This window comes from Barbus barbus (assembly GCF_936440315.1).
Source record: "Barbus barbus genome assembly, chromosome: 20".
Classification (NCBI taxonomy): Eukaryota; Metazoa; Chordata; class Actinopteri; order Cypriniformes; family Cyprinidae; genus Barbus; species Barbus barbus.
In genome coordinates this window covers 23,355,904-23,383,454 of record NC_136748.1, presented here as the reverse complement: position 1 = coordinate 23,383,454, position 27,551 = coordinate 23,355,904, and the positions used below count along the sequence as shown (strand labels likewise).

Genomic DNA, 27,551 nt, shown 5'->3' with positions numbered 1-27,551 from the left:
ATGAGTAAAATATATCAGTGGTAAACACAACATGACTATGCTTTATTGTACAACCTAAACTGCACACATTCACGCACCAAACATTCTTATAGTTGCTCATTACAAACATACGTTTTGAAAAATAAACAAATGCTTCAGAATACACGTTTTCAGTTTGGGTGTGTGTAATTTATATTGTAGAGCTAAATGCTTGAGTATCATCAATTTATATTTACCACACACCTTGTTTTACTCAAAAATTGGGTACTACAATAATATACACTGTAAAAAGTGATAAGTTGACTTAAAAAAAAATTAGGAAACCCCTTGCCTTAAAATTATCAAGTAAATAATAATTAAAAAAAAATACGTTGAGTGAATTGTCAGTGTTTTTTAATTATTATATACTTGACAATTTTAAGGCAACGGGTTTCCTAATTTTTTTAAAGTTAAGTCAACTTATCACTTTTTACAGTGATGAGGAAACCCGTTGCATTCAAATTATTAAGTAAATTATAATAAAAAAAATACGTTAAGTGAATTGTCAAGTTCACTTAACTTATTTTTTTTATTTATTATTTACTTAAAAAAATTTAAGGCAATGGGTTTCTTCAATTTTTTAAAGTTAAGTCAACATATCACTTTTTACAGTGTATGGGTGGTAACATTTGAAGTGGATCAAAACGTTTGAAAGTTGTTCTATAACCTAAAACCAAAATGCGTTCTTGTCTCAGGACAACTTTGATTAACATTTATGATCCACTTCAAATGTTGACTACTATAGTTATCGTTGTTGACCTTCATCAGGTTTGACGATATACTAAATTCAAAAAACGAAGCTGTGTAAAACTGTATAAACCTAGATCAAGTCATTTCCACAAATAACAACTTTCTAAACCGTTCTATTACGTTTTTTTTCCACTGAACGTTGATTAAGACGTTTCGTCAACTGAACAATCTGTATGTTGTCAAACAGTACAATCCGTTGAACTCACTGTACTTCTGTCCCTCACAGCCTCGTTTTCATTCCTGTCAAAAATTAAATATGGAGCTACACTGACTAAGATTTACAGTAATCGTTCTTGGTGTGAACAAGCCCTTAAAAAGCTCTTGTTTAAACCTCTAACCCATGGTTAGCACCACTAATAAAAAAAAAAAAAAAGATTTAGAAAGCCAGTTGCCATCCAGGAAGTCATTTCATAATTCTAGTCAAAGCATTTATACCTAGCTTAATTATATCACAGAACATTTCCTGTTACTTAAGCCCACACTTGGCCTTCTATCCATCTCTAATGCATTTCTCTCTCTCCGCCGAGACGCATTGTCTAAGTAACACTACATTGGACACGAGATAGCTGAAGGTGCGCCTTTGCTTTTGTTGCCATCTTAATTGATGGTGTGGCTCAGACGGGTTCTCCTGTTTCTAATGGAGTGAGAAGAACACAGCTTTGATGAAGTCTCGCTAGAAGGGTCCGCCTTCTCTTTCCTCTCCAGCAAAGACAGAGAAAAAGATGCTCCTTAATTACCGCGATTCTGTTCATGTCAGACACACATGAGGGAAAACAAATTCATCCCTCCAGCATGTTATTTGTGTATCTGTCGTATAATTTATATATTTATGAAACAAATGTTGGACATGGAGGAAAAAAAGAAAGAATGCCGATGGGTATCATTTACACTGTGCAAAGCAATATTTTATGTTAACCCTGGTAATTAATGTAGTGGGAAAACAGAAAAGGAAAAGAATCGCTTTGTTGTGCAACTAGGCAATTTGTAAAACCGCTTCAGATGTTTTAGCATATAAAACAGCACCATCAAGAATCTTCACTTTCAAACGAACAGATATGGAGTCTCCGTATCCAAAACTCGATGAAAGTATGATGCTATATGGAGATGACATAGCATGCTGGCCATCAAGGCCCTCAGCCAAGAAAATGACAGGCACCTTCAGTAAATCCTGAGGGAATTCATTAGGAAGCGCGTAGCACAGCTCCTTTGTGAATGTCTCATGGAATTTGAGCTCTGACTGCTTTGCTTTAAGGAACTAAAAGAATCCCGGATGAAATGAGGCTGTTTAAAGTTATGAATAAACAGCTTCGTTCTCAGACAGTACCTCACACTCGTCTAGCGGATACTGGCAAATTCCTTTAAGCAATATTCATTTGCCACAAGTTCATTTAACAGCCAATGGAGCTCCTAACCATTCATTTATTACCGCAGCTCAATCAACGTGATTGCACAGTGTGTCCAAATTAATAAGCAAAGACTTGGAATGCGAGGGGCAACTTGCAATTTGGTGTTTGTTTAGCTGTAGCTGCTTGAAAGAGGCAACAAATGCATCTCATTCATACACAAGCTCTTATATATTGCAATAACACTGTGCTCACTTTTAATCTTAATTTAGAGGCCAAGGGCAAACATGTCTGCCATTGCTAAATATACTATGACTAAAAGCATTCTGATGATCACTGGCCTCCTTCAATGGAACAACCAAATTAGTGTAAGATTCGGTTGGATTGGGTGAATCATATTCTAGTGGCTTTTCTGGGAACGAATGCATTCATATATTCAAATTTATTATGCAGAATAAAATATTTTATTTATACAGTACTTTTCAAGATACTCACATACGCTTTAAAAGAGATCATTCAAATGCACCTAACCATATAACCTCGCATTCAGATGAGAAAAAGGTTTTCAAAAAAATAACATTTTATTACTTTTGAGTGAAAAACTATTTTTGGTGCTCTGTTGAGAGAGCATATGATATCCAAATTGTAAAATCTCAAGGCAAAACCAGATGACAATGTAACCATATAGTTAAACGAAGGCACATAATAATTATGACCACAGAGATGCATTAGAAAACACATTCTATTATAGCCAACAAACCAAAATGCTGCAAATGCTGCAAAATCAGTTGTAACAAGCTTGACTGATAAATAAATGATTACAATTTGCTAAGTGGAAGCGTATTTATAAATAATATGATTTGACCTTTCAAAGGGCAAGTGATTGCAATGGAATAATTAAAGTACAAACGTGTCATTAAATCTCAGCTCAAATATCAGCTCATATATGCAGTATGAAAATAAACCAAAAAGCCCTCCACAAAAGTATGAATATAAATCTTGCTAAAATCTTGGGGAAGTCGTGGCCTAATGGTTAGAGAGTCGGACTTGTAATCCAAAGGTTGCGGGTTCGAGTCCCCGGCCAGCAGGAATTGTAGGTGGGGGGAGTGAATGTCCAGCGCTCTCTCCACCCTCAATACCACGACTGAGGTGCCCTTGAGCAAGGCACCGAACCCCCAACTGCTTCCCCCCCGGGCACTACAGCATAAATGGCTGCCCACTGCTCCGGGGGTGTGTTCACGGTGTGTGTGTTCACTGCGGTGTATGTGCACGTTGGATGGGGTTGGATGGGGTTGGATTAAATGCAGAGCATGAATTCCGAGTATGGGTCACCATACTTGGCTGAATGTCACTTCACTTCAAGGACACATTTTGCCAATTTCACTAGTTTTTTTATATATTCAGCCGATCTCCGGGTCTGGCGGTAGCACTTTTAGCTTAGCTAAGCATAGATCATGGAATCGTATTAGACCATTAGCATTTGGTCATCAAAAATGACCAAAGAGTTTCGATCATTTTCCTATTTAAAACTTCATACTTCTGTAGTTACATCGTGTACTAAGACCGACGGAAAATGAAAAGTTTCGATTTTAGGTCTATTTCCAAAAAAAGTGGAGTGTTCCTTTAAATACTTGAATACTTCACAGCTTTATGATTAAAACATGTAGTCAACATCACACCTTGTGTGTTAATATCAATAACCTGTCTTTAAAAAGAACATTTCTATTGCCAAAAGAAAGCCTTCCTAAAAAAGTGATTCCTAATTTACAATGTCTTGCAGTCTCCAATCATAAAAAAAGAAAGAAATCTCAGCAAAATTACGAATAACGAACATGTGAGAATACATTTTCCTAAAATATTTACTCAGAACCGAGGGTGCTATATAATAATGCATTATTCAAATATTCAAATTTTATAAGACGTGCTGGCAACACAACAGACTGCCACCTAGTGTTGAATAGTGACACGTTCAGTCCACACATGCATAAGGCTGTTCAGTCTGTTTCATCTACTAACTTAGACATTAAATTCATTATTAAGGCTCTGTATTCCATCTGTGTAGCACAATGGCCTGTCACATGTCACTACGAGTCTTTCAAATGAGACATTTCTTATTATAGCACTGAATAAGCTTTCATATGCCTAAGAATAGCAACAAGAATTGGTGCAGCTGCAAAAAGCCCGTCCTCTGAGTTCCTTCCTCCGCGGCAGATATTCCTCCAGACTGACAAAGCTGACACACACACATCACTCTCTCTGCATTATTCAATTAAGTCCATCCCTATCTTCACTAACATGCTTTTGATTCACTGCTGCCTCTCACAAAAATACGAGTTGTCAAAGCAGCAGGCTAGCGTACTATTATGCATGTCAGTCTTCAATCTCTGGAAGGTCAACTGTGTTGTTCTTGCGGCAGAGGGGAGGAAGGCAATCACAGTCATATCACATTCTCACCGAGGCGCTTTCTGCGTCTATAGGGATGGTGTTTATCTCCACCGGCTCGAGATAACACCTTTTATTGTGGCAGTGATGTCAAAAGAATGGCATCATTATGACTATAGAATAAAGACGGACTGCTTGTGGTAGAAGTGCATTGTTGTTGATTGATTCTGGTTCTCGGGGGCTTTTTAGACAGATTTGATACATGATGACCTGTAATGTAAAGGGTCGTCCGAATAGATCAAGCATTTTGTGATGTACCCATGCAGCGTTATCATATTTTACTCCCGCGTTTTACATAATCAGATGTGATTTAATCCATGAGGAGTTCAGTGAAGTGATTGCGGACTTGAACTTTAAAGGGCTGGTTATGAGCAGATTGTTATTTTGTGTTTCTCTCAAAGTTATGAGTTTCATGTCACATTCAATTAGATCTTTACTAATGTGACCTCTGTGAAAACAACACTCAAATGTCACATTTAACAGTTATTAATATAACACTATATAGTGGCACCATAAATGGTTTGGAAAGATGTACAAACTATATCAAACCAAACAGACCTTGTCTCAGAACTAACTTTATTTTAATCTTGAGCTTTTCTGATCTTTTAGTTGATGTATAAAGTCTGTTCCCTTAAACGTATTTTTCCCCTGAAATGTATTGAAGTGTGATTTTTACCATATTTCTGTGCATGCCATTTGAAATTACATTTAGTTTTTTTATTATTATTATTATTTGATAATATGTGGTTTAAGTGTTCAAAACCTTTTTGGACCCACTGTTGCTTTATGTAGTATTGACTACATTTCAAAAATGACTAAAAATAATAACTTAAAACATTCATATTTATAATAAATAAATAAATAAACATTTATATAAGCCAATTCCCCTCTTGAAAAACTGAAAAGTTTGATTTTGGCATATTTTTATAAATGCCACTTGAAATTATTTGTAAAAAAAAAAACTTTTTTTGAGCCACTGTTGCCTTTCTCATAGTTATTATTCAGAAATAATTGGTAAATAAATTACAAAAAACAATAATATTAAATAATACAAATATGTAATTTCATATTATTTTCATCTTGTTTTAGTAGTTTTTATTTCAGAAATAAATAATAAATTATATATATATAAAAATTATACATTTTAAATGATGCTATATAAAATACCAAAAATATATACACAAATACTTCTATAAAAAATTATAAATAAATATCTAGTAAAATACATCATATTCCACCAGCATCAAAATGTAGAGAACAACACGTACCTTTGTCGTCTTCAAACTTCAGAACATGAATGCAGAGTGTGTGTGTGTGTGTGTGTGTGTGTACTTATGTAAGAGCTTTTGTGCAACCAAATACTGTTGGTGTTTGTGTAGCATTTGCTTTTGTAGATTACAGCGTGCTCAATTAATCTTTCGTAGAATGACTACATGTGATTATTTAAATTGTCTAAACCAGAGAACCAAAGAGTGAACTGAACAAAAGAAAGAGAGGATGTGGAAATTGCACGGGACGGAGGGTGACTTACGGTCGTTACACTGCGTCCCGGTGTAGGATGTCATTGAACAGTCGCAGGTGTAGTTCTCCCATTGCTGGATGCAGATCCCCATGTTGGCACAGGAGTCTTCTTGGCATGTAGTGCTAGGACCTATGGTGGCAAAGCAGAGCAATGTAATACTGGGGGCAAACGTCCCGTCATGCTGTTAAGGTGCCATGCAGGTGTGTGTAACAGTACACATGCAGTTTGGGTTAGTAGAGGTACTCAAAAAACATCCCGAAAGCTGTTGAACAAACGTGGCATTCCCTATAAACAACTGGATTTTAGTAATAACCATCATATTCAACATGGCTTGTTACAGAAGTAGATTCAGACACAGGGCCAAGCATGAACTTTCTCACATCTGCACAGAGGAACAAAGGTCAATGACAACATATAATAGCGAGATGTGTACACAGTCCAGGTACTATTGTTACACATGTTAAGAACAATAGTGTGCACACCAGCCACGTGCAATCGAGTTGAGCGTGCTCCAAACACATCTTGTGTTTTGGCACACTTGGGTTCATTTTGAGGGAATGCAGCAAGAACAATAGAGCTCATTACCCAATTCAGAGCAAGAGGGTGAATGCATTCCCCCTGAATTAACCGTGTAAACAAGATAATTGCAAAAAAATTGGCTTTGAGTGCATTTTTCTTGTGAAATACAACTGCAAAAACAAGAGGTTAACCACAAACATAAACTTTAGTTTAACAAAAGGGGGAGAAAAGAAGGCTAAAAGCGCATTTACTCTGCAACGCAAAGTGCAACTTCAGTACTACGTAAAAGTTCAACATAAAATGATTCACCCCAATTTGTTGCCTGTCAAAACTGCAGATAGGATTTTGAATGGACAATCGGAGAGACTATACTTCAAGATAGTTCTCTCTGATATTTCCATTAACATCATTCAGGCTTATTATAGCAGCACATTAACTTATTTTAATGGGATACAGTCAAACGTCACATTATGTAAACTGGCTTTATTAAGACAGTATTAGGGTATTTTTGGTTTAAGTTTCTGTTCGGATTTACATAGTTCCAGTTCACAAATTTGATTAGAAAATATCCATTTCAAGAGTGCTGACAAAGGTCATTCATATTATACAGTGCATTGTCATATTCCCATTATACAATACAGTTCAAAAGTGTGGCGTCAGTAAGATGTTTTATGTTTTTGAATATACAGTGAAAACAGTAATATTGTGAAATATTATTACAATTTAAATTAATCATTTTCTATTTTAATATATTTTGAAATGTCATTTATTCCTGGTATGGCAAAAATGAATTTTCAGCATTATTAGTTTCTATTTTTTTTGCCATTGTAGAAATAGTTAAAGTGCTAAAATTGCAACACCAACACATTCATTTATTTTATTTATTAATTTTGATTAGTTGTATGTACTGCATAACAGGAATGACCTGCAACAATGAACCAGCTGACATTGGGTCTAAAATGTTAGTGACTTCATATACATGATTTACCCTCAGCTGCGATGATATTCACTTCAACAGCAAGAACTTTTATTTGTGATGTCGCTTAAATTATAAAGTGGAAATCACATCTGTTTAAGTTTACGTGCTCTGTGGGACGCTATCTGAGTTTAAAGTCTACGGTAGCGTGCCAACATTTCCAGATGGATTTTCATGCTAATTCTATTAATTATTTTGCTAATCATATTGCTGTTCAGTGCATCTAAAGACAAGTGAGAAGTAATCCATGGTGAGATACTTAATGGATTCCCCTAAGCCAGATTCCTCTCTCAGCTGAACATTGTTAGCGTAAAAAAAGAAACAAGACCAGATACAGCAAAACAGGACATAGGGACTTAATTATACAGGAAAGCTCATGTTTTATTATGTAGACTCTCAGTTGCAATCATTACTTTTCTCACTTTGCAAGTCTCACGAACTTCGGTGAAAAACACAAGGGCATTTTATTTTAGAAAGAAGTGAACCATTTTATACCAAGACATTGTTACAGTGAACCAGCTAGTGTCCGCTTTATGTCTGGGTTTTGGGAAGAGTACAAAACAAACTGGCACAAGACAAAACAGCAGCTTTCAGCCGAGCTCAGAATGGAATTGAACCTTATATACCTTGTAGATCTGCTTTGGTGAAACCAACTTTGTTAAGCAAGAAACAGAAAAGCGAAAACAATCAAACAGGTAAGAAAGTGGTCGATGGCTTCTGTTAATAAAGCAATGGCTTTACTAACTGGACATGCGTTTACCATTCTTAGGAAGGGTTTGCACTCTTGAGTTACTGCACCATGGGTTACAAATTATAATAATAGTCATGAAACTGATGGGTTGATTCAGCATGGCTGGACTGAAAAAAAGTGTAATGGCACTCAATGAAAGTAGGCCAACTATTTAGTTGCTAAAAAGGCACTACAAGTAAATTAAAACTGCAGTTTGCAGATGAAATTGTGGCTGAAAAATTATCTAATTTACAGTTTAAATATATTCAGCCAACAAACATGCAGAAAAATCAGGCTTCATTTGCATATTCCATTCTAGTCTGCTGTTCTGACAGCAAAAATGTTCAAATGACTCTCAAATGCACAGTATGGGCATGATAATGTGCTAATGCTAACGTAAATCAACAGAAAATGCTAAGACTGTATAAAGCAAGCGGTTAGAGAGGGGACATTTAATGATGTTGCGTTCTGTGAAAACAAAATGTTCCCCTGTATTACTGCAGCATGTAATCGAGCCCTCGCCTTCCTAAGCACAGGTGCATCATTGCCATCTGGTGGATGAAAAGCTTCATTACAACAGAATGGCGCATTCATTGCCATATGAACCAGCAAAGGATTCTGTTGCCATTGTGGAGCCATTCCATACACGGTTTACAGTTTTACTGTGCACAAACAGTACAGTACAGAGTGATGTCTCTTTCATGCTGGGCTGTGAACATAAAAACCTACTCACGTTCACTTTTGGATGCTGTGCGGGAGAGATAAACATAAAACACACACACACACACAAAATTGTTCTATTCATGTATGAAATGAAGAACTGAATTCAAATGGTGTCGGGTATGTCTCTGTTTATAAAATACTACAGATTAACAGATACATCTTAAAGATTTGTATTGAAGCACGTCGGCTATCAGACCATCTGGTGGTAGCCTGTGTCCTGAAAATATGTGGAATTATGTTAAAGATGAACATATTTTCTTTGGATATCAAAATAGGGCTTTTCACACTTTGGTAATATCCTGATTTACCATTCACACTGCTCATAATTTACCTAGCATTGCTATTCCTGTTATTATTGTTGACTGTACTAGGCCCTATCAAGTTTTTCCTTAATGGACTTTACATTTTTGGGCTTTAAAAGGTAAGAATATAACTCTCCTTCAACTTCAATTCAAAAATTCTCCATCAACAATTGACAGTTTCCTCTTGAAGCAACTGAACCGTTAGCTTCTTGCCATGAAATTTAAAAAAAACGCGTCAACAATTCTCACTGTAGTCCTTTGGCCATGTAAAAGCATTGCTAACACCGCTCCGGGGCATTTTCATAACCCCTAGTAAAAAGCTTTGTTAAGCCTATGAAACATACCTTTATCCGGGGTTAAAAGCGAGGCTTAGGACGATGATAACCCAGGGTTAAGCACAGTGTGAAAAGCCCTTGCTTAGCCTATATGTAGGTTCTGCAAGCTTTAACAATAAAAGGGCAGCTATAAAAAGTCGTGGAAAAATCATCTTTATGGTTTTCAACACTGATATTGGAGGGAAAGAAAAAAATGTTTGCATGTTTTAAATTGTGTATGCTTTGACATTAAACCATTAAATGTGCATTAGTTTTTTTTAGAGGAAAAATACATTTTCATATCTGTTAAGACCTGTGGTGTGTTCATAAACTAGTAGCCTTTTGTCTTTGGAAAACAATCCCAGACTTCTGTATGTGATTATCAAGCATGCTGACATTGACATTTCATGCTCACGCCATGGACTCAAGCAACAAAACTTGAAGATGATACAACAAAAGACCAAACGATTTAGATGGATAAGATTTTATTCTTGGTTCAACAACATGTAAACGTAACATGTAGGATACTCAACATAAAGGGAGGCTTTTTGTTCAAGACAACATTGAGATGAATGATGGAATTGTGACGGACAATTCATTTTTTAAATGGAAGGACAGATCATATAAATGCTTGTACACAAAGTTTTACGCAAACAAGACTAGAACAAATCAAAAAAGAACAAGAGAACACGGAGAACAAAAAAGTGAAAGGCCAAAAAAATTTAAATGTAAAATAACCAACCAACCAAACAAACAATGTCAAGAAAACAAAGACATTAACATGCACTGAAATATGGCAGAGATCTCATGTACATAAGAAAAATGGATATTAGCAATGAGTAAGTGAAGAAATATTCTTGTATGGATCTTAAGTGATCTGTGTTCTGATCTTTTGGACATATTTGGCATTTAACATACAATCAATTGCTATGATTGAAGCTTTGATGCTGGTTATATGACCATAATATCTGCACTATCATTTTACTGACACCTAGCTTCCGATAAAATGTCAAATTCTTACATAATCTGTACTTCAAAATATTTTAGTAATTTTTTAGATTTTCTTTTTGTCTTTAATTTTTTATTCTAATCAGTCAAATGCACAGAGATGTAATTATATCACAATATTTAAACGTTACGTTTATTTCACTCCCATTCAAAATATATATTCAAAACAATAATTAAATTATATATACACTACCATTTAAAAGCCTGGGATCATTGAGATTTTTTTTCATGTTTTTGAAATAAGTCTCTTATGCTCATCAAATCTGCATTATTTGATCACAAATACAGTAAAAATAAAAATAATTAAAAAAATAAAATAAAAATAAAACTTTTTTTATATTTTTGAATATTATTACAATTAAAAATACTGTTTAAATATATTATTTCTGATATGGAAAAACTGAATTTTCAGCATTCATTAGTCTTCAGTGTCACATGACACCAATGACATCAATATTGAAAACAGATGTGCTGCTCAATATGTTTGTTGAAACCATGATAAATGTTTTTCTCCAGGATACTTTGATGAATAGAAAGTCAAAAATAATAGCATTTACTTATTATTTACTGTCACTTTTGATTAATTTAATGCATCCCTGCTGAATAAAAGTATTAAATTCTTAAATTAAAACAAAAACCTTACTGAGCCCAAACTTGTTAATGCTAGTGTACATATATTACAACACATTTGTCAATTACTTAATAGCTGCTCATATTCTTCTTTTATTTTTAATGGTTTAAGGTCAAAACACATCAGATCAAATGCATAAAGTTCCATCTTGACTCAAAATACTGCAATGTAAATATTCCCTCTGTAAGTCGGTTCGTAAAAATGTCACTAATTCATACAAACAAAGACTTGGCTGATCCTAGCATGACCAATGTGGCCAATAAGAATATTAATAAGCCAGTGGGCTCAACAGAGAGCTGACTGGGTGAGAGATGAGACAAGCAGGGTGAGAAAGATGGAGTGATGGCTCAGTGAGGTGGAGGTGGAACTACTGTTTGCATTCATGAGAAAGAACGGGCTCCTCGAGCTAGAGTTGTAAGAGGGTGTACCTTCGCATCCTCGCTCGATCTGACCGCTGCGGAACAAAGCGTCGTTTATGAGGTCGGGAAGGCGTCCGTTCAGGTCCACAGATGCCAGGCAACCCTTAAAACCATCCCTAGAGGCCACAAGTTTCGGCAGGCTGTTATACATGTTGGGCCCCAATCCGGCGATGTAGAGGTCACCTGAGCAGAACGCAGATACAATAGACGCCCAGGTAAACAAAGTAGTGATAAGACAGTGATTGGGGGCATGAGAATATATTAATTTTAGCTGGTTACGTACCTTTAAGGTCCAGATTTTTAGCGCCATTGACAACTTGACTCACTGCCTTGGCATCGACTTTGAGTGTGTGGACATTACTATTGTCTCTAGTGATGACAACGTTATGCCACTGGTTGTCATGGAGAGCTCGGTCACTGTTGCCCTTGATTACATTGGGCCCGTTGCCAAGATCAAACACGTAATGTATGTACCTAAAAGACAGAAGAGTGAAGTCAGTTTACAGGGAGAGTAGAAAGGCCATATCATATTCCATTATAAGTTTTATAAACATGTTGATTTGAGATATGCTCATTGTATATGAATCAATTTTTAGTCTCCACTTACCTTTTTTTAATATAACAAAGTAAACTCATATGAAATAGTCTCTCGGCTTATTTTGGCCAAGAAATTCCAACTTTGACAGGTACCACAATTTCTTTTTATGCTTTTTACGAGGGGGTGGATACATCTTAAATGATACCAGAGATTGAACAATATCTTATTATCACTGATATGGTTCATTGATACAAATTTTTATGACTAAGTGCTTGATATACAGAAACCATTTTTAATAATTGTTTAATTTTTGACCCAATAATAGCTACATCTTTTGACTACAACAACAGATGCATTGTGAATATTATTACAATTATTGTAATTTATGACATTATATTTATTATAAAATTACTGTGTGCTCTAAATGATTGCAAATATACAGTATTTTAGCTTTGTTTTGAGCTGACTTTTATTTAAACAACACATTAAATGAGTTCCTTTTCCTGTGAATACTGTTCTGGCCTTTTAAATGGTGAAATTTCTCTGTAGACTTTAAATTAATTTAATTTAACTTAAGGCCAGAACAGCACAATCAATCAATCGATAGATAGATAAATAAATAAAAACCTCAAGATTTTATTTGTTTTTTTTTTAAACTGGTTATTTCTTTCAGACCTACTTCTATCCAAACAATATATTAAATAAGTTACTTGTACTGTTTTAGCCCACTAAATTATGTAATTTCTCTGGCTTCAATATTAAAGTACCAATTATTGTGTCAAAAATTGTGTAAATATCAGTCAGAAATTTTCAATTCAGGTTCAGCTTATAGACTTGTGGTTTACTTGCCTCAATTACTGTATGCTGATAAGATTCAATCCCTAAAACGCCAGATGGCATTGTTTAATCTAGTTCTTTCTCATAAGTGTTACCTAAAGCAGCTCGTTACCTTGTAAACACTTTTACCGGCAAGATAAAAAACAAAATAAAGTGGCCATTTCTTCAAAAGGCTTACCCTTTCACCAGCTCTACTGCGATGAAATCACTTCCATCCCCGCTGTTGAAGAGGATGAATCCATCTGGAGAGGTTGTCTTGAACTGGAAGAAAAGGTGCATGGATGCGTAAGCCTGCAAGGTTGCTAGACTCAGGTAACTGCTCTTTGACTTGAACGTCACGGGGTCTGCGATGATGGAGCGCATGCCAAAGCGAGCGTTGAGTTCGCAGTAGTCGATATCACCGTTCTTGCACAGGTCGATGTAGAGCATGCCATTGAACTTTAGGCTCTGCAGGTGACCGATGAAACTGGAGGGGATCATGGAGACGAAACGGCGCTCGGTCATCACGCCCATCTCGATGTTGTGAAACTCTAACCGGGTGTGATCACCCACCATCTGACCTACAAACCACAGCAGGTTGGAAAGGAAAACAAGAAAAAAGATACTGCTATACTACACCCTCAAACAATATTACACTGCTGTACAGGCATAAAAATGCTTCCATACACCAAAACCCTGAGTCAGACTCTCCAACTACTGGGTACACAGAGCGAGTTCTACATTATGTCAGCGTAACAACACAAACCAAAAACATGTGTCTTACTGCTGTGAAAAATCTAAAGTAGTGTTGGAATGAGAACAACAGACGAAACATTGTAAATTATGTTTCCCACAATTTATCAAAACGGCACAATCTGTATCTAAATAACTAGAACTAGTAACTCTAAACTTTCGCATACTTATTTCTGTAATTTCCTGCAGCAAAATTGCTTTATTAACACACTTGAATTATCTATAGCTTCTCAAATAAAATAAATGCATCAAGAATTGTGTTGTCTTTCAGGATAGTACCTTCTGCTACGTCATCGTCAACCATTAGCTTGTAGCTTTTGCCCCTCCGGATCACGCGCACAGTATGCCATTCATTATCATTGAGTTTTTGTCCGGCATACAGTGTCTCTGGTCCTTTGCCTGAGAATGACGGTCATGAAACGTTAATGCCAACCTGAATCATCTCTGACCAAACCTTTGCTTTCAATGAGAAAAAGTAAAAACTTATTTTGTTGCTTTGAATTTGATGCTGACTATGTGGCAAATCAGGTTAAATTGGTTCTTGTTTTCTTTTTTTTGAGTTGAGATGATTACCACAATAGAGAAAGCAGAGGTTTGGTGCAGATCTTTTTGAATATTACATAAAAATATAAGCTTTAACCAAAAACTAAAATTGTTAGCTAATTTAGTTTCCTCTGTTTTTCACAATAATCACTTCAAAACATAATCCTGATATTATAAAATGGCTTTTACTCATAAAAGGTCTTGATACACCACTCAAAGACAAAATTCTCACAGTCTGATAATGTAAATTATACATAAAATAACTTTGGTCACAGTTGTGAATATGAATCTATAAGTTGGCAACACTCGCTCAACCAATAGCATGAGTTTGGGACGGGACTGTATGCTTTTCCAAACCAATGGCAGAAAGGAGTGTAATATGGGAAACTTGTTTGAAAATGCAATCGTTTTTTCAATTTCGTTTGGTAACACGAGTGATACAGAAATCAAATGCTTCACTTTAAAGTCAGAATCGGAGTTAATTTACAAGAAAGCAATATATTCTTTATGATGCAATGCATGAGGAGTTAAGCAGTCACAGAGGAGAGCAGTGAAGTGTTTTGGATTCAGCTCAGAGCGTGCTATGAAATCACGCTTCACATCCCTCAAAATCTCTTGGCTCTTGGGAAATCGTGTTATGTACCTAGCAGCATGCAGTTATCGGTAGTTCCTGAGAAAGAATATTACCTTCCACCCTCTTCAGCACTGACATAAATGTGTTTTGACCGACATGAAGCTCACAATCTGCCATCACTGACATTGTTCAGACAATTAATCATGTCTATTAGATCATCCCTACTACACCGATGCAAAAACAATACCTGGTGCACTGTAACCTACTGAATATTTGCAACTTATATTTGATTCTGAAAGGGTAACATAGTCCTTTTCAGAATTTCAAAACATAATAACTAAGCAGAACAACTATTAAAGGCCATACAAGCAATTACCGTATTTTGAAAGCATAAAAATCTCGTCTCGGCTTACCAGGGTTACACTAATGCACAAATCCACCAGTATCAACCACTTTCTGCACAAATTCCACTGCTGTATGCAGGTAATAATCTTAGAGCTTTTAAAAATGCAGGTCTCGTAACAGGAGCTTAAGAACTAATAGCTCCGATAAGCACATCATTATAATTAGTGGCATTATATTAATCTGAGTGATGGAAAGTGTGAACTGGTGCAGGTAAATGGATGAGACTAATCTAGCATGATGTGAGTGTTTGCTACTTGATCAGAATGACTGATGGAGGCATAGTCGTGGGTTACTGGTTTACTTGGTACATTTCCAGCAGGGCCAGGCTCTCTAGTACATCACCAACACTCATCATTTGGCATAAACGCTTTTCATCTAAAGTAACTTACAGTCATTGTAAGAATAGCCACATGGAATCCAGCCTGCAACCTTTCTATTATCAGACCACTGTAAGGATAGTATTTAAACAGTCACATTATAAACAACATACGAAAACACTCTAAATCACGCAACTATTGCATGCAGATATCAAGATCCATAAGGCATGCAAGCCATTTATAGTCATTATTCATACACATACATAAGACAACTTAATAAGACAACTGCAATTAGACATTCTTACCTTTCAAAGTGGGAAAATCAGTTATTTCATAGTTACTCAGAGTGGTTTTATTTGCTTAAATATATAAAATATTTATTTAATATATCACCTTTATAGTTTATATCAATCAAAACATTGTCATTGAGAGAATTCAAGACCTATTTCTGAGTAAAAGCAGTGTTTTTGCCAAAACTGTACAAATGTTTTCTTTACTAATAGTATAATAGTACAAAAAAGTTAAGTAACTAAATAAAATGGCAGAGTATTGAACAAAGACATTTCTGTATTTCTTAGAAGGAAAATTCCAAGAACTTCATGTAACAACTGAACTGAATGTGCGTCTTTAGCATCATTTTTGTTTTAAGAATTGTGTATTACACCATACAGTACTGAGCTTAAAATTAATTGCAGTAGTTTGACTTAAAATACAACCAACCCAGCAAACATATAAACTAACAAACAGAAACATGACAACACCATATTGCATCATTTCATAAGAATATGCAGAAATTAGATGCCATTATAAAAAGGTAACATTAGTGATTTTACATTCCCTGTATAAAACTGTATTACAAATTATTTTTAGGAAAAAAGGTAGATATGTGGTGACTTTATAATGTGACTTTAAACGCTGTACCATCTGTAGTTACTGCAACATGAAAAGATGGCAAATCTGTCTCTAAATACAATAATTTAACATAACATGTATTTCTGCATGCACAATAATATTTCATATTAATGCATGCACTACTTTAAACTTAAATACTGCATTCCTTAATAAAGGCAGTAAAAAAAAAAGATACCATCAACTTTTAAATACAAATTAAGACCTTTCATAAAAGATGCTGATAGGGTAGGAAATAGGTTGACATGACAGCTAAATTACAGGCCGTCAAAAACAAGCCATGATTACTAAGTCACCACCAGTTATAATCGTGGTAATCACGATTGGAGAGATGCATCAACTGACCCTTTCATTAGACGCAAACTCTCCTTGACTAAATGGAGGAAAAGGCACAAGACTTAAGACATTCTTTTCAACAAGAGAATCATTAGGAGCAAAATGAAACTTGAGTGTTAACTTACTGGAGTTACAGTTTATCCTGATACAGTCTAGATGGGGGAAAATAAGTGACAGATGAAATTGCATCCTTCAAGGTTACAGCTGCAGACATCCAAAAACAATAATTCCACCCTTCCGGGGACGTCCACATGCAAAGAGGCGGCCATTTTTTGTATTATTATTAATGAAAGCATTATAATTTAATGAAAATTCTGCACACAAAGTCACTGGATTATCTGCAACTGTCAAATAATTAGACTTGAATAAAATACTTTTTATGATTAATTTGCTGCTAAAAACAAATAATTGCCTTTTAAGCAGTGTTTATTTTATAAAATTATAAAATGGCCACTTGGAGCTCACCAACCGCAAAGACTATTCAACCCAGAGCGTTATTTTATTTCATTAAAATTATGCTTTTAATTCTCAGAGCTATCTGAGGTCCTGCCCCATAGAAATCACACCAGCTCATTAGCTAAATATGCTTTAATAGCTTAAATACATTTAGCAAGAAGTTGGTGTTAGGACATTTTTCTTTAATACTGATCTGGAAAATAACGATTTCAAGCTTGCCTTCCCATTTTGATGGCATCATGCTCTGGGTTGGGCTCTGTGTGGCTGGATTTACCATGTGTCGTCAACCGCAACAGAAAAGTGGGAGCAAACAGCCTCGATCCAATAAGCACCAGCACCATGCAGTGGCCTCTGTACCTCCAGCTAGATCTTCCTGAGATCTGACCACTCAAATGAGCCCTTAATATACTACAATCTCTAATATATTAATAATTATTTGTAAATGTATAGTTGTAGAGGTCTGCTTTGTCCTAAAAGTAAAATAACCTTGTATTTTGGAAGCTAGGGCAGTCCTGAGTGTGCGTCTAATGATATACATATGTATTCAGTTGTGTTTTATGGCTGACAGGCTGTCAAATCATTCCAGATGATTTCTCTGTGTATGCAATCATAAGACATTCTTATCTCTTTCAATATGTTTACAGTGTGTGGGCTATGTTTGTCTCTACTATGGTTGAGCTGTCACAGACGATCAGTCCTACTGTCAAACCTCAGGCTGTTTCCTGCTGTGAGGTGTGAGTTGTGTCACTTCCTTTAATGATGACACTGTGACTTAATGACCAGTTATGGTCTCTCATCTCTCGTGTAAAGGTAATGGTGTCAGATCGAGGATTGAGAGGTGCTACCAGCTGCAGGTGAAGCTGAGAGCTCTGTTCTCGGGCTGTTTGCCGACCGGGCCGCAGGCTAAGGGCCTTTGAAGGGGTGAATACCATCTTTTGACAAAGCATGGAGAATGTGTGTCAGAGAACTGGACAGGGAGGGAGAGGTGACGGTGGTTAAAAGGAAATGATGTAACAGAAAGGAAATACCAACCAAAGCACAAATGTGGTACAAATGGAACCAACTGAGACAGAATATGAGGTTTGTCAGAAAAGAGTTACTGAAGACATTGTCAAGTAGAAAAGATGACAGGAATTAGTGTTAAGTTGACAATCAGAAAGTCACAACACTTATATTGCAATCATAAAAAGGAATTATCCATCATTTCAAAAGTCGACATTAAATAAAAAATGCTATGCTGTTATGCAGTGCTGTGACTGTCTCAAAGGAGTTTTTGTTATCACTATGACAATGATTGTGGTTAATATATTAAAAAAAAGCACCAAACATTGTGTCCGTTAGGCCTGGGCAGTATGGTGGTACTATACATGAGACAGCAATTTAGAAATTTTGCAATAACTTTATACCGCAATAGACACATCCGCTATGAAATAAGTGGGCAAGACTGCTGTAAGTTATTTACAGTTGAGAGAAATTGAGAAATTAGTCCCAAAAGTAGTAATAATATGTCCCAAAAGTAATGTCCCAAAAGATGCAAAATATTATAAAATTGTATAGATTAATTGTTTATGGCTAAATCAATAAAGAATTCAAAATGATGTGCAATTATAATGTAAGCTTATTTAAAGGGGTCATATGACGGTGCTAAAAAAATAACATTTTGTGTATTTGGTGTAATGTAAACGTGGTTTAAGGTTCAAAAACACATTATTTTCTATATACCGTACATTATTGCTGCTCCTCTCTGCCCCACCTTCCTGAAACGCATCGATTTTTACAAAGCTCATCGATCTGAAAAGTGCGGTGTGCTCTGATTGGCCAGCTATTGAGTACGTTGTGATTGGCCGAATACCTCAAGCATGTGACAGAAATGTTACGCCCCTATTAATTAATGTCTTTATTATTTATTTTATTTTATTTTTTATTTTTTTGAGTCTACCAAGAGGTGGGATGAGTCGGGGTGGGTTTTAAATTTGTACAGCTGCTTTTTTTTTGTACTACCGTTCCACAAAATAAAACATAATAAACAGTTGTTAACAAAAAAGCATGTGGCAGAAATGTTATGCCCCTTACCGTATTTGGAAACACACAGAATCTCCACAACATGGCAGTGGTGGCAACAATACAACAGTGAGAATAAATGTTACGCCTTCTTTCTTTGCGTATACATTTGGGCGGTGTTATGCAAATCTTCCAACACAGTGACGTAGATTTGTGGAGATGTGTTTAAAAGAGGCATTTTGGGAAGGTGTGGTTGAGTCTTAACTTTAATGTTTGCGACTTTACGAATCTTATCTATGCACAAACAGCTTGTAATACTCCACAGAGAATGGAAAACATGAAATCATGTCATATGACCCCTTTAATCAGAATTTAGAGTTGAAAGTATGTGATTTATATACAGTATATATATATAAAACACATACTTTATTATCATATATATACATATATATTCTAATTTCATTAGATTTCATTACAATATTTCATGTTTTTACCTGAATTATGCAGCTGATGCTCCTCATACTCCGGTTGTTATAAACAAAGTTATCTTTTGATTTGCATCCATGAAGTTCAGAATAAAAGTATAAAGTACTATTTTTGAACTTTCCATATATATATATATATAACTATATTGTGATATATAATATTATATTATTTGTACAGTGATATAATATCATACCACCCATCCCTAACATCAATTAGTAGCCAAAATTTGAATTTACCGTCACTTACTTTTATTAAGAAAACAATCAATTCAAACTGAACTCTGTCTGGTGAACCATGCAAATAAAGAAAATCAATAAAACAACATCTTAATATATCTTATTAATGAATGTAATGATGATGGAGGGTGGGGCTGGAATGATGGACAGATAGGAAGAGAGAGAAAAAGAAGAAGCACTGCATCCTGAAGGAGGGGGTTTTATACAATACCTAAGTTGACCGTGAGTTTGACACGACTGCCGTCCAGCTCTAGCCGAAGAGTATCGGCGGAGTCGCGTGAGGTGGTGGCCATGAGCAGGCCGTATGCACGCTGAGACATGAAGCGAAGGGACACGTCCTCCGCTTCAGTGTGCATCACGGTAGGCATCACCACTTTCATGTACATGCTCCCATCATAGCTCAAGATGGACGCCTCTGTGAACAAAATAGACAAGAAGTTATAGAAGTTATAACTAAAAAAACCTTCTTATTAAAATAATGCATTTTTTGGACTTTCAGTTTAGGGAATGTCAAATCGTATCCCTAAACAATCCTAAAACATCACAACACAACAAACCAACAGTTTGCACGTTCAAGATGATGGCCTGCAAAAATCTAAATCATCTTCTTGAGGAAATGCAGGACTAAAACATAGCACACTGAGTTAACACAATCTGCACAAGCCTCCCACAAGTTTCTATTAACTGGCTCAACAGGTAAATGAACAGATCTCTCCTGCCATGGGAAATGTTGAAGACATCTGCACTTTTCAGCAAGCTGCCACACAAATGGCCAGTCAGGCACACTGCTAGGATGGGACTGATGGATGTGGGGATGCCCTTTCTCCCCAGCCTCAGCCTCTGACTGTCATTCAAGGCACTGCTGGCTGGAAAACACTCCGTATGAAAGTATTAGAGAAGCCAGCCGGGCATAAAATGTCTGCTTTGACTCTACAGCATGTAGACGTGCAGGTGAAAGAAAGACATAAATCACAGCTAGGCTGTGTTGTCTGGGCAGGGTTTTTATAGAAGAAATTAATGAGGCCACATAAAATCTCACTTCAAGCTAAACATTTTTGAAAAACCTTCTGCAGCACAAGATATTTATCTTTTGTTACAATATTCAATGAAGGTCAAAATAAGTTTGCTTCAGGCAGATAAAATAATATAATACTACCATTCAGATATTTTTTCTTAATAGAAATTCATGCTTTTATTCAGCCAGGGCACATTAAACTGATAAAAAGTGACAGTAAAGACTTTTCATAATGCTACAATAGAGTTCTCTTTCCAATAAATGCTGTTCAATCAAACTCAAATAATCCTGAAAAAAATTGTGTCATGTTTCAACAGAAATATTAAGCAGCATAACCATTATCAACATTGATAATACTAAGATATGTTTCTTGATCACCAAATCAACATATTAAAATGATCATGTGACACTGAAAACTGGAGTAATGATGCTGACATTTTAGCTTTGCCATCACAGGAATAAATTACATATTTAAAATATATGAAAAAGTAAAACAGTTATTTAAAATTGTGTAATACTAATATTTCACTAAATTAGTTTGTATTGTATTTTTGATCAAATAAATGCATCCGTGAGTATAAGAGACTTTTTAAATAAGGTTGTGTGACAAAAATCAGACATGATCGATTGTATAATACCAATATAATAACTAATAATATAATACTAATTGTATAAAACTAATACTAATTGTATAATACTAATATCTCATAATATTAGTTTTTATTGTATTTTTGATCAAATAAAGGCATCCTTGTTGAGTATAAGAGACTTCTTTCAAAAACATTTTAATCAGTATTTGTAAAAATTTGTAAGTTGTGGCCTAATGGTTAGAGAGTCGGACTCGTAATCCAAAGGTTGTGGGTTCGAGTCTCGGGCCGGCAAGGGATTGTAGGTGAGGGGAGTGAATGTCCAGCGCTCTCTCCACCCTCAATACCACGACTGAGGTGCCCTTGAGCAAGGCACCGAACCCCCAACTGCTCCACGGGCGCCGCAGCATAAATGGCTGCCCACTGCTCCGGGTGTGTGTTCACGGTGTGTGTGTGTTCACTGCTGTGTGTGTGCACGTTGGATGGGTTAAATGCAGAGCACGAATTCCGAGTATGGTCACCATACTTGGCAGTATGTCACTTCACTTCACTACAAACAAGATTAGATTTCTAAGAAAAGGATCTGAAATGAAAACTGGGCAATCTGAACTATCAATTGTCTTAAAAGGTTGTGTAACAAAACACAAACACTTAAAGAGGGGCACAAAAAACATCTGTTTTATAGAATTACCTATCAATCCTGTTTGGATTTTTAAGTGTACAAAAGTTTGATTGAACAAATATATACTTATAACTACTCGAAACACCAGATAATATGTAATTTCACTGTGCAGCCAAAATCATGGCGCATCTGGTATTGTTTGATTGATTGCATTGTATTGACTGAATTTTAAATGTTCCTCACAATGTTAAAAACAAACCTATGACCTTCATCTAATAATGGAGAAATTTTGAGTGCCTCAATTACAGTATTTGCTCACAATAATTCTGTCTCAGACAACTTTCTTAAAAATACATATAGTAGACTTCATTAAATTATAAGACCTAAATACAATGATCACACATTTCAAGAGAAGATCAACAGCAGATGCTCATTTAATCCTGAGCTGTGAAAACTCCATCCTGAACACATGCATCCTAAATATCGATGCATAGAAAGCGCTGACAAACTCTACAATTACACAGTAATCAATATGTTATTATGTGCGATTAGTTGCTTTTCAATCCTCCCTGGGGCCCCCGCCAATTTTAATTTTACACCCGGCATACTAAGTAGAGAGTGGGAGAGAGAAACTGAGGTCGAGCTGCCATCAGTGAAAACAGCGAGAAGAGAAACAGATAAGTGGGACTAACCTCTAGACAGTATCTGACGATTAACTCTGAGTGAAAGCAAATCAAAATGATTTTGTATTAACGTTATTGAGCAGCGGGCTGATGCAAGTGGACAGAAACATGCCGTGGAGGATGTGACGAGAGTGATGGGGAAATAAGGCACCAGAGATCTTCACAGGGTGGCAGTGTTTCTCAATAAGGGGCCGATGTTACACAACAGCATCCGGCAGCCATCTTGAGAGACTCACTTATGAGATTTGATACACTGCTGTTTCCTCTCAAAGCATCTCATAAATCCGTCTCAGGACACGTGAGGGCACTCATTCACTGTATTTACCTGTAAAACGTGGCCGTCTTTCTCTCTTTTAGATTTGTAGGCTGGGGTAATTAATGCAGATCATGTGGCTGTATAAAAATGCGGTGTACATCTGACATTTCGGAATATTAATTAAGCCCTGCTTTTGTTTTCCTATGTAAATAATGAACACAGAACTTATTCAATCACATGCCGGAATGAAACACGGTTCATGAAAGTCAAATGAGCTGCAAAAAGCATTACTCGTGGGAGAGGCTAATTCAATAAATAAAGGGCTTTAACTGACATTCCATCTGACTAATTGATGACTGAATGATGGAATGTTTAATCAGAATTGTTTTTGTTTTTTTTCTCTCTCTGTGCTGCATCTGAGCTTTTGGATATGTATTATCTTTCACAAACAGATCTTTCATGCATTCATGCATTTGAGCATTCATGCACGTTCAAGGGGATATGCAAGTCAGATTTCAAGCAGTGTCCTGCAGTGTGACATTATTTATATTATTATATTATCTAGTCTGTTTTTACTTCATATTTTTTGAGAGCCAAAAAAAGTCACTTGTTACACTGCAGGACTATTTACTGTAAGTGAACTACATTTACATTTATGCATTTAGCAGAAAAGCAGCTTACATTGCATTCAAGTTACAGTTTTTAATTTTTTTTTTTTTTATCAGCTCTTGCTTTCCCTGGGAATCGAACCCATGACCTTGGCGTTGCTAGCGCCATGCTCTACTATTTGAGCTACAGGAAAGCCTAACTAAAGAAGAAAAAAAAAAAAAAAAAACTTAAAATATGCAGTATGTGTAAAAAAAAAAGTAAAAAAAAAAAAAAAAAAAGTAAAGTAAATGTATTGCACAAAAATAATGTATAAACATACATAAGCATCTACTTTTGAGCTCCAAAAGGACTCTTGCCAAACATACATACATACATACATAAGGTGTAGGGTTTACTTACAGTACATTTTACAAATAATTACAAAGAAATGTATAGTAATATGCGTCAAAAGAAATACTAGAAAGAAATAGCATTTTCTTGCACCTGTTCTATTTCTATTTTGAAAAAAAAAAATTTATATTATTTCTATTTTTTCTATTTAGAATAACTATGAAAAATCTTCTTTTTTTTTTTTTACAGAAATATTTATGGCTGGTACACTTTTTTTTCATTAAAAAATAATGGACCCTGTGCGAATGCATTTGTGTGAGCACTGTTATTTATTTATTTTCATCAAGTTACAGGCCTTGCTTGAGGCACCGGTAACACATTTGTGTCATAACATTTCGATTAACCCGGATGGGCTAGCGCTCTGTAATACAAATGTATTGATTTAATATTGAGTGAGCGCTGGCTGCTTAATTAAGGTGTATCAGTGATTTGATCTATCATCATCATCTGTGCGGCACAGAGGGATCAGACTGACCTGTACTGAGCTCTGTTTCAATGACATAATGAGAGAAACATCAGGCATAAAAGGCAATCAATGTTCATTAAATTGTCAGTCTTCCTGCTGCTCACCAGCAGACGACATACTCTAAACTGAAGATGACAAGGACATTAATGCAGACAGCAATTCAACCTTCAATCTCTCCTATGAGACTGAGGCGTGCAGAGACCATTTGGTAAGCAGTGCCTCAAAACAGAGCAGCTGTTGCTCTGTTGTTAGCTGTCCAGTTAGACTCTTAACCTTCATCAGCTCCTGTGGTGCCACATGCTGGAAATTAAGATGGCAAGAGAGAGATTTTTGATAGGTCTGCTGTTGCTGTGAAGCATCCAACTGCCCATCTTAGATTTTAGGTAATTCCTGATGACATTTCATCAACCACTGTATGAGTATGACAGATAATAATATAGCTAATTCAGGTGTATTAAAGAAATAGTTGCAAAAATAAAAATTCCTCAGGCCGTCCAAGATGTAGATGAGTTTGTTTCTTCATTTAGCATTACATCACTTGCTCACCAATGGATCCTCTGCAGTGAATGGGTGCCGTCAGAACGAGAGTTCAATAATCCACAAGTAATGTTTGTAGCTACATGTTTGTAATCCATCATAAAGACGCTCTAAACTTCAAACCATTGCCTCTGGCTACAATACAATTCCTTTATCTGCACTATAGCATTCTTTAGTGAAAAAGTTGTCTCATCTGAATCTGGAGAGAAATATGCTCGGATCAAGCACTGTTCATGAGCAAAAGCAGTTATAGAGGACAACAGGGGATAGACTTTTCACTGGAGGAAGCATTATTATGGATTATGGACTTGTATTTTAGCCAGAAGCAACAATAATGTGAGTAATATAATTCATGGATTGGATTCATGTGCATTACTTGTGAATTATAGTGATGTTTTTATCAGCTGTTTGGACATTCTGACGGCACCCATTCACTGCAGAGGATCCAAGTAAGTGATGTAATGTAAATAAACGCATCTATGTCTTGGGTGCCCTGTGTGAGAGAAAATTTTTCTTTAATGAATGTTAACTAACAATCAGAATACTTTAGAGTTAAAACAAATCTGGTTTGGTAGTACCTAAGACAAAAAAACACATCGACCAATACAGAATTGAATTGAACATCGACCAATACTTTTTTTTTCCTATGGGAAACATAGCTATCCTGATCGCAGGAAGTGACACACCTCACCCTAATATTCTCTGCTTCTGTTGACGAAATAATGACATGAAACTGAACTAAAACCTTTTACTAAAGCCAAATCACTCAGGAAATTGTTCAGCGCATGTTTGTGATTAAACAGACTTGCAGATGGTCACACCCACACAAATAGCCACATACGTATGTTAAATAATGCGTCACAGGTGTGCGTTCTATTTTGTAGAGAAGCAAAAACCCGGATGATGCTAATTGCAGTCTCTAACAAGAGCGAGAGAGACGTGATTTTGGGTCACTGACATAATCACACAGTATACATGAAACAGTCACTTTCAATGAGCATTATTTTGTCATAAGGGAGAAAATGAAGGTTTTTCACAGCACAACTGCTCAGCAATCATAAGCCGTCATAAATCTAAAAGCGCATCAGGCCTAAATGTGACTATAATGACTTACAGGTCATTTATTTGAAGCAGTGTTATTTAGATGATTTTCCTGAAATATCATATACAGGGGTTTGGCAATATATTTTTAAGTCTGAATAACAAGATGTATCCGTCTTACTTAAATTAGGAAATACTGTATAATGCTTAACATTTAAATCTAATTCATATTAGAAATGAAGCAAACGATTATGCACAGCACCAAACAGGACAAATATCCAGAAAACAGCATCTGTCCTTAAAATGTCCTCTATCTCCCTTGTTTGACAATCACAGAGACTTTAATATTTCCTTCCTGTGCCCCTAGATGGCAGCAGATGCCTAATGATGACAATGCATGTAAAAATCAATATATAGCAGTGCTTTTCTTAACGGTTGCACAACAATTAATGTCAACCAACATTAAATACAGGTCATTAAAATCACTTCTGCATGGACATGGGACACAATGAACAATTTTAAAGAACCTGTGCCGCCTGTGAATAAGTAAATCAGTTCTCACGCTCTGGTCTGTTCTAAAAGATGGCTGGTGTGGGTACAGGAATGGCTTATAGTGAAACCCAAAAGGAGGGGTTTTGACACCCACAGTTGCCATAAATAGCAGATCGTAGCTATACTGCAGCAACAATTTGAATAATTTAGAGCCGCCCTTAAAAAAGAGAAGAGGTGGACCAAGAATAGTAGGCACATCCTCCTCCACATGCTGCCTCTATGCTCCTCCCAACGCAGACACAAAAGGATTTACTCTGTTCTGTTTCAGCTGCGATTGTGGAAGCAGCTTGCGGATCGCTCTTGTCTGCACTCATTTAGCCTCAGAGCTGGATTAGAAACAGTTCAATAATTCTCCTGCCACTGAAAATAAACTGTTTTCAACCGCAGAGCCGCACCACTTACAGCAAACCCACAAGCCCTCCATGAATCCCTCTCTTCTTGGGTTTCTTATTTTATTGTAGATAGTAGAGAAAAGCAGGGAGAGGCCCAAATAAAAATCACAAATCTCTTTAATATTTATTATTCCTCTCAATTAAATGGAGAGCAAATGGAGACTTTAATGTTAATACAATGTACCGCATATTTTTCTCCTTGGAAAAGCCCTTAAATCTCACCTGTCTCTAGAATTTTGGAAGAGATTTCAATGTCACAAACTCAAAGTCTTATAAGATTTCAATATGAATGCAAACAATTTCATACATACACAAAAAAGGGAGAGTGGGGGGG

General features: G+C 36.0%; 1 protein-coding gene across 4 annotated transcripts in view; it reads right to left on the bottom strand.

Moving 5' to 3' along the window:
• LOC306886501 (neurexin-3a-like) overlaps positions 1-27,551 on the bottom strand; it is a gene marked incomplete at both ends in the record, with an annotated part of 283,146 nt that overhangs the window by 173,784 nt on the left and 81,811 nt on the right. For 2 of the 4 annotated variants that reach the window (XM_079443647.1, XM_079443648.1), the window contains 7 exons: positions 6,085-6,204; positions 11,707-11,880; positions 11,981-12,171; positions 13,251-13,632; positions 14,084-14,203; positions 17,014-17,040; positions 20,279-20,482. In XM_079443647.1, coding sequence (XP_079299773.1) covers positions 6,085-6,204; positions 11,707-11,880; positions 11,981-12,171; positions 13,251-13,632; positions 14,084-14,203; positions 17,014-17,040; positions 20,279-20,482 — 1,218 coding nt within the window. The remainder of the gene's footprint in view (positions 1-6,084; positions 6,205-11,706; positions 11,881-11,980; positions 12,172-13,250; positions 13,633-14,083; positions 14,204-17,013; positions 17,041-20,278; positions 20,483-27,551) is intronic. The other 2 variants (XM_079443649.1, XM_079443650.1) reach the window with 1 other exon arrangement.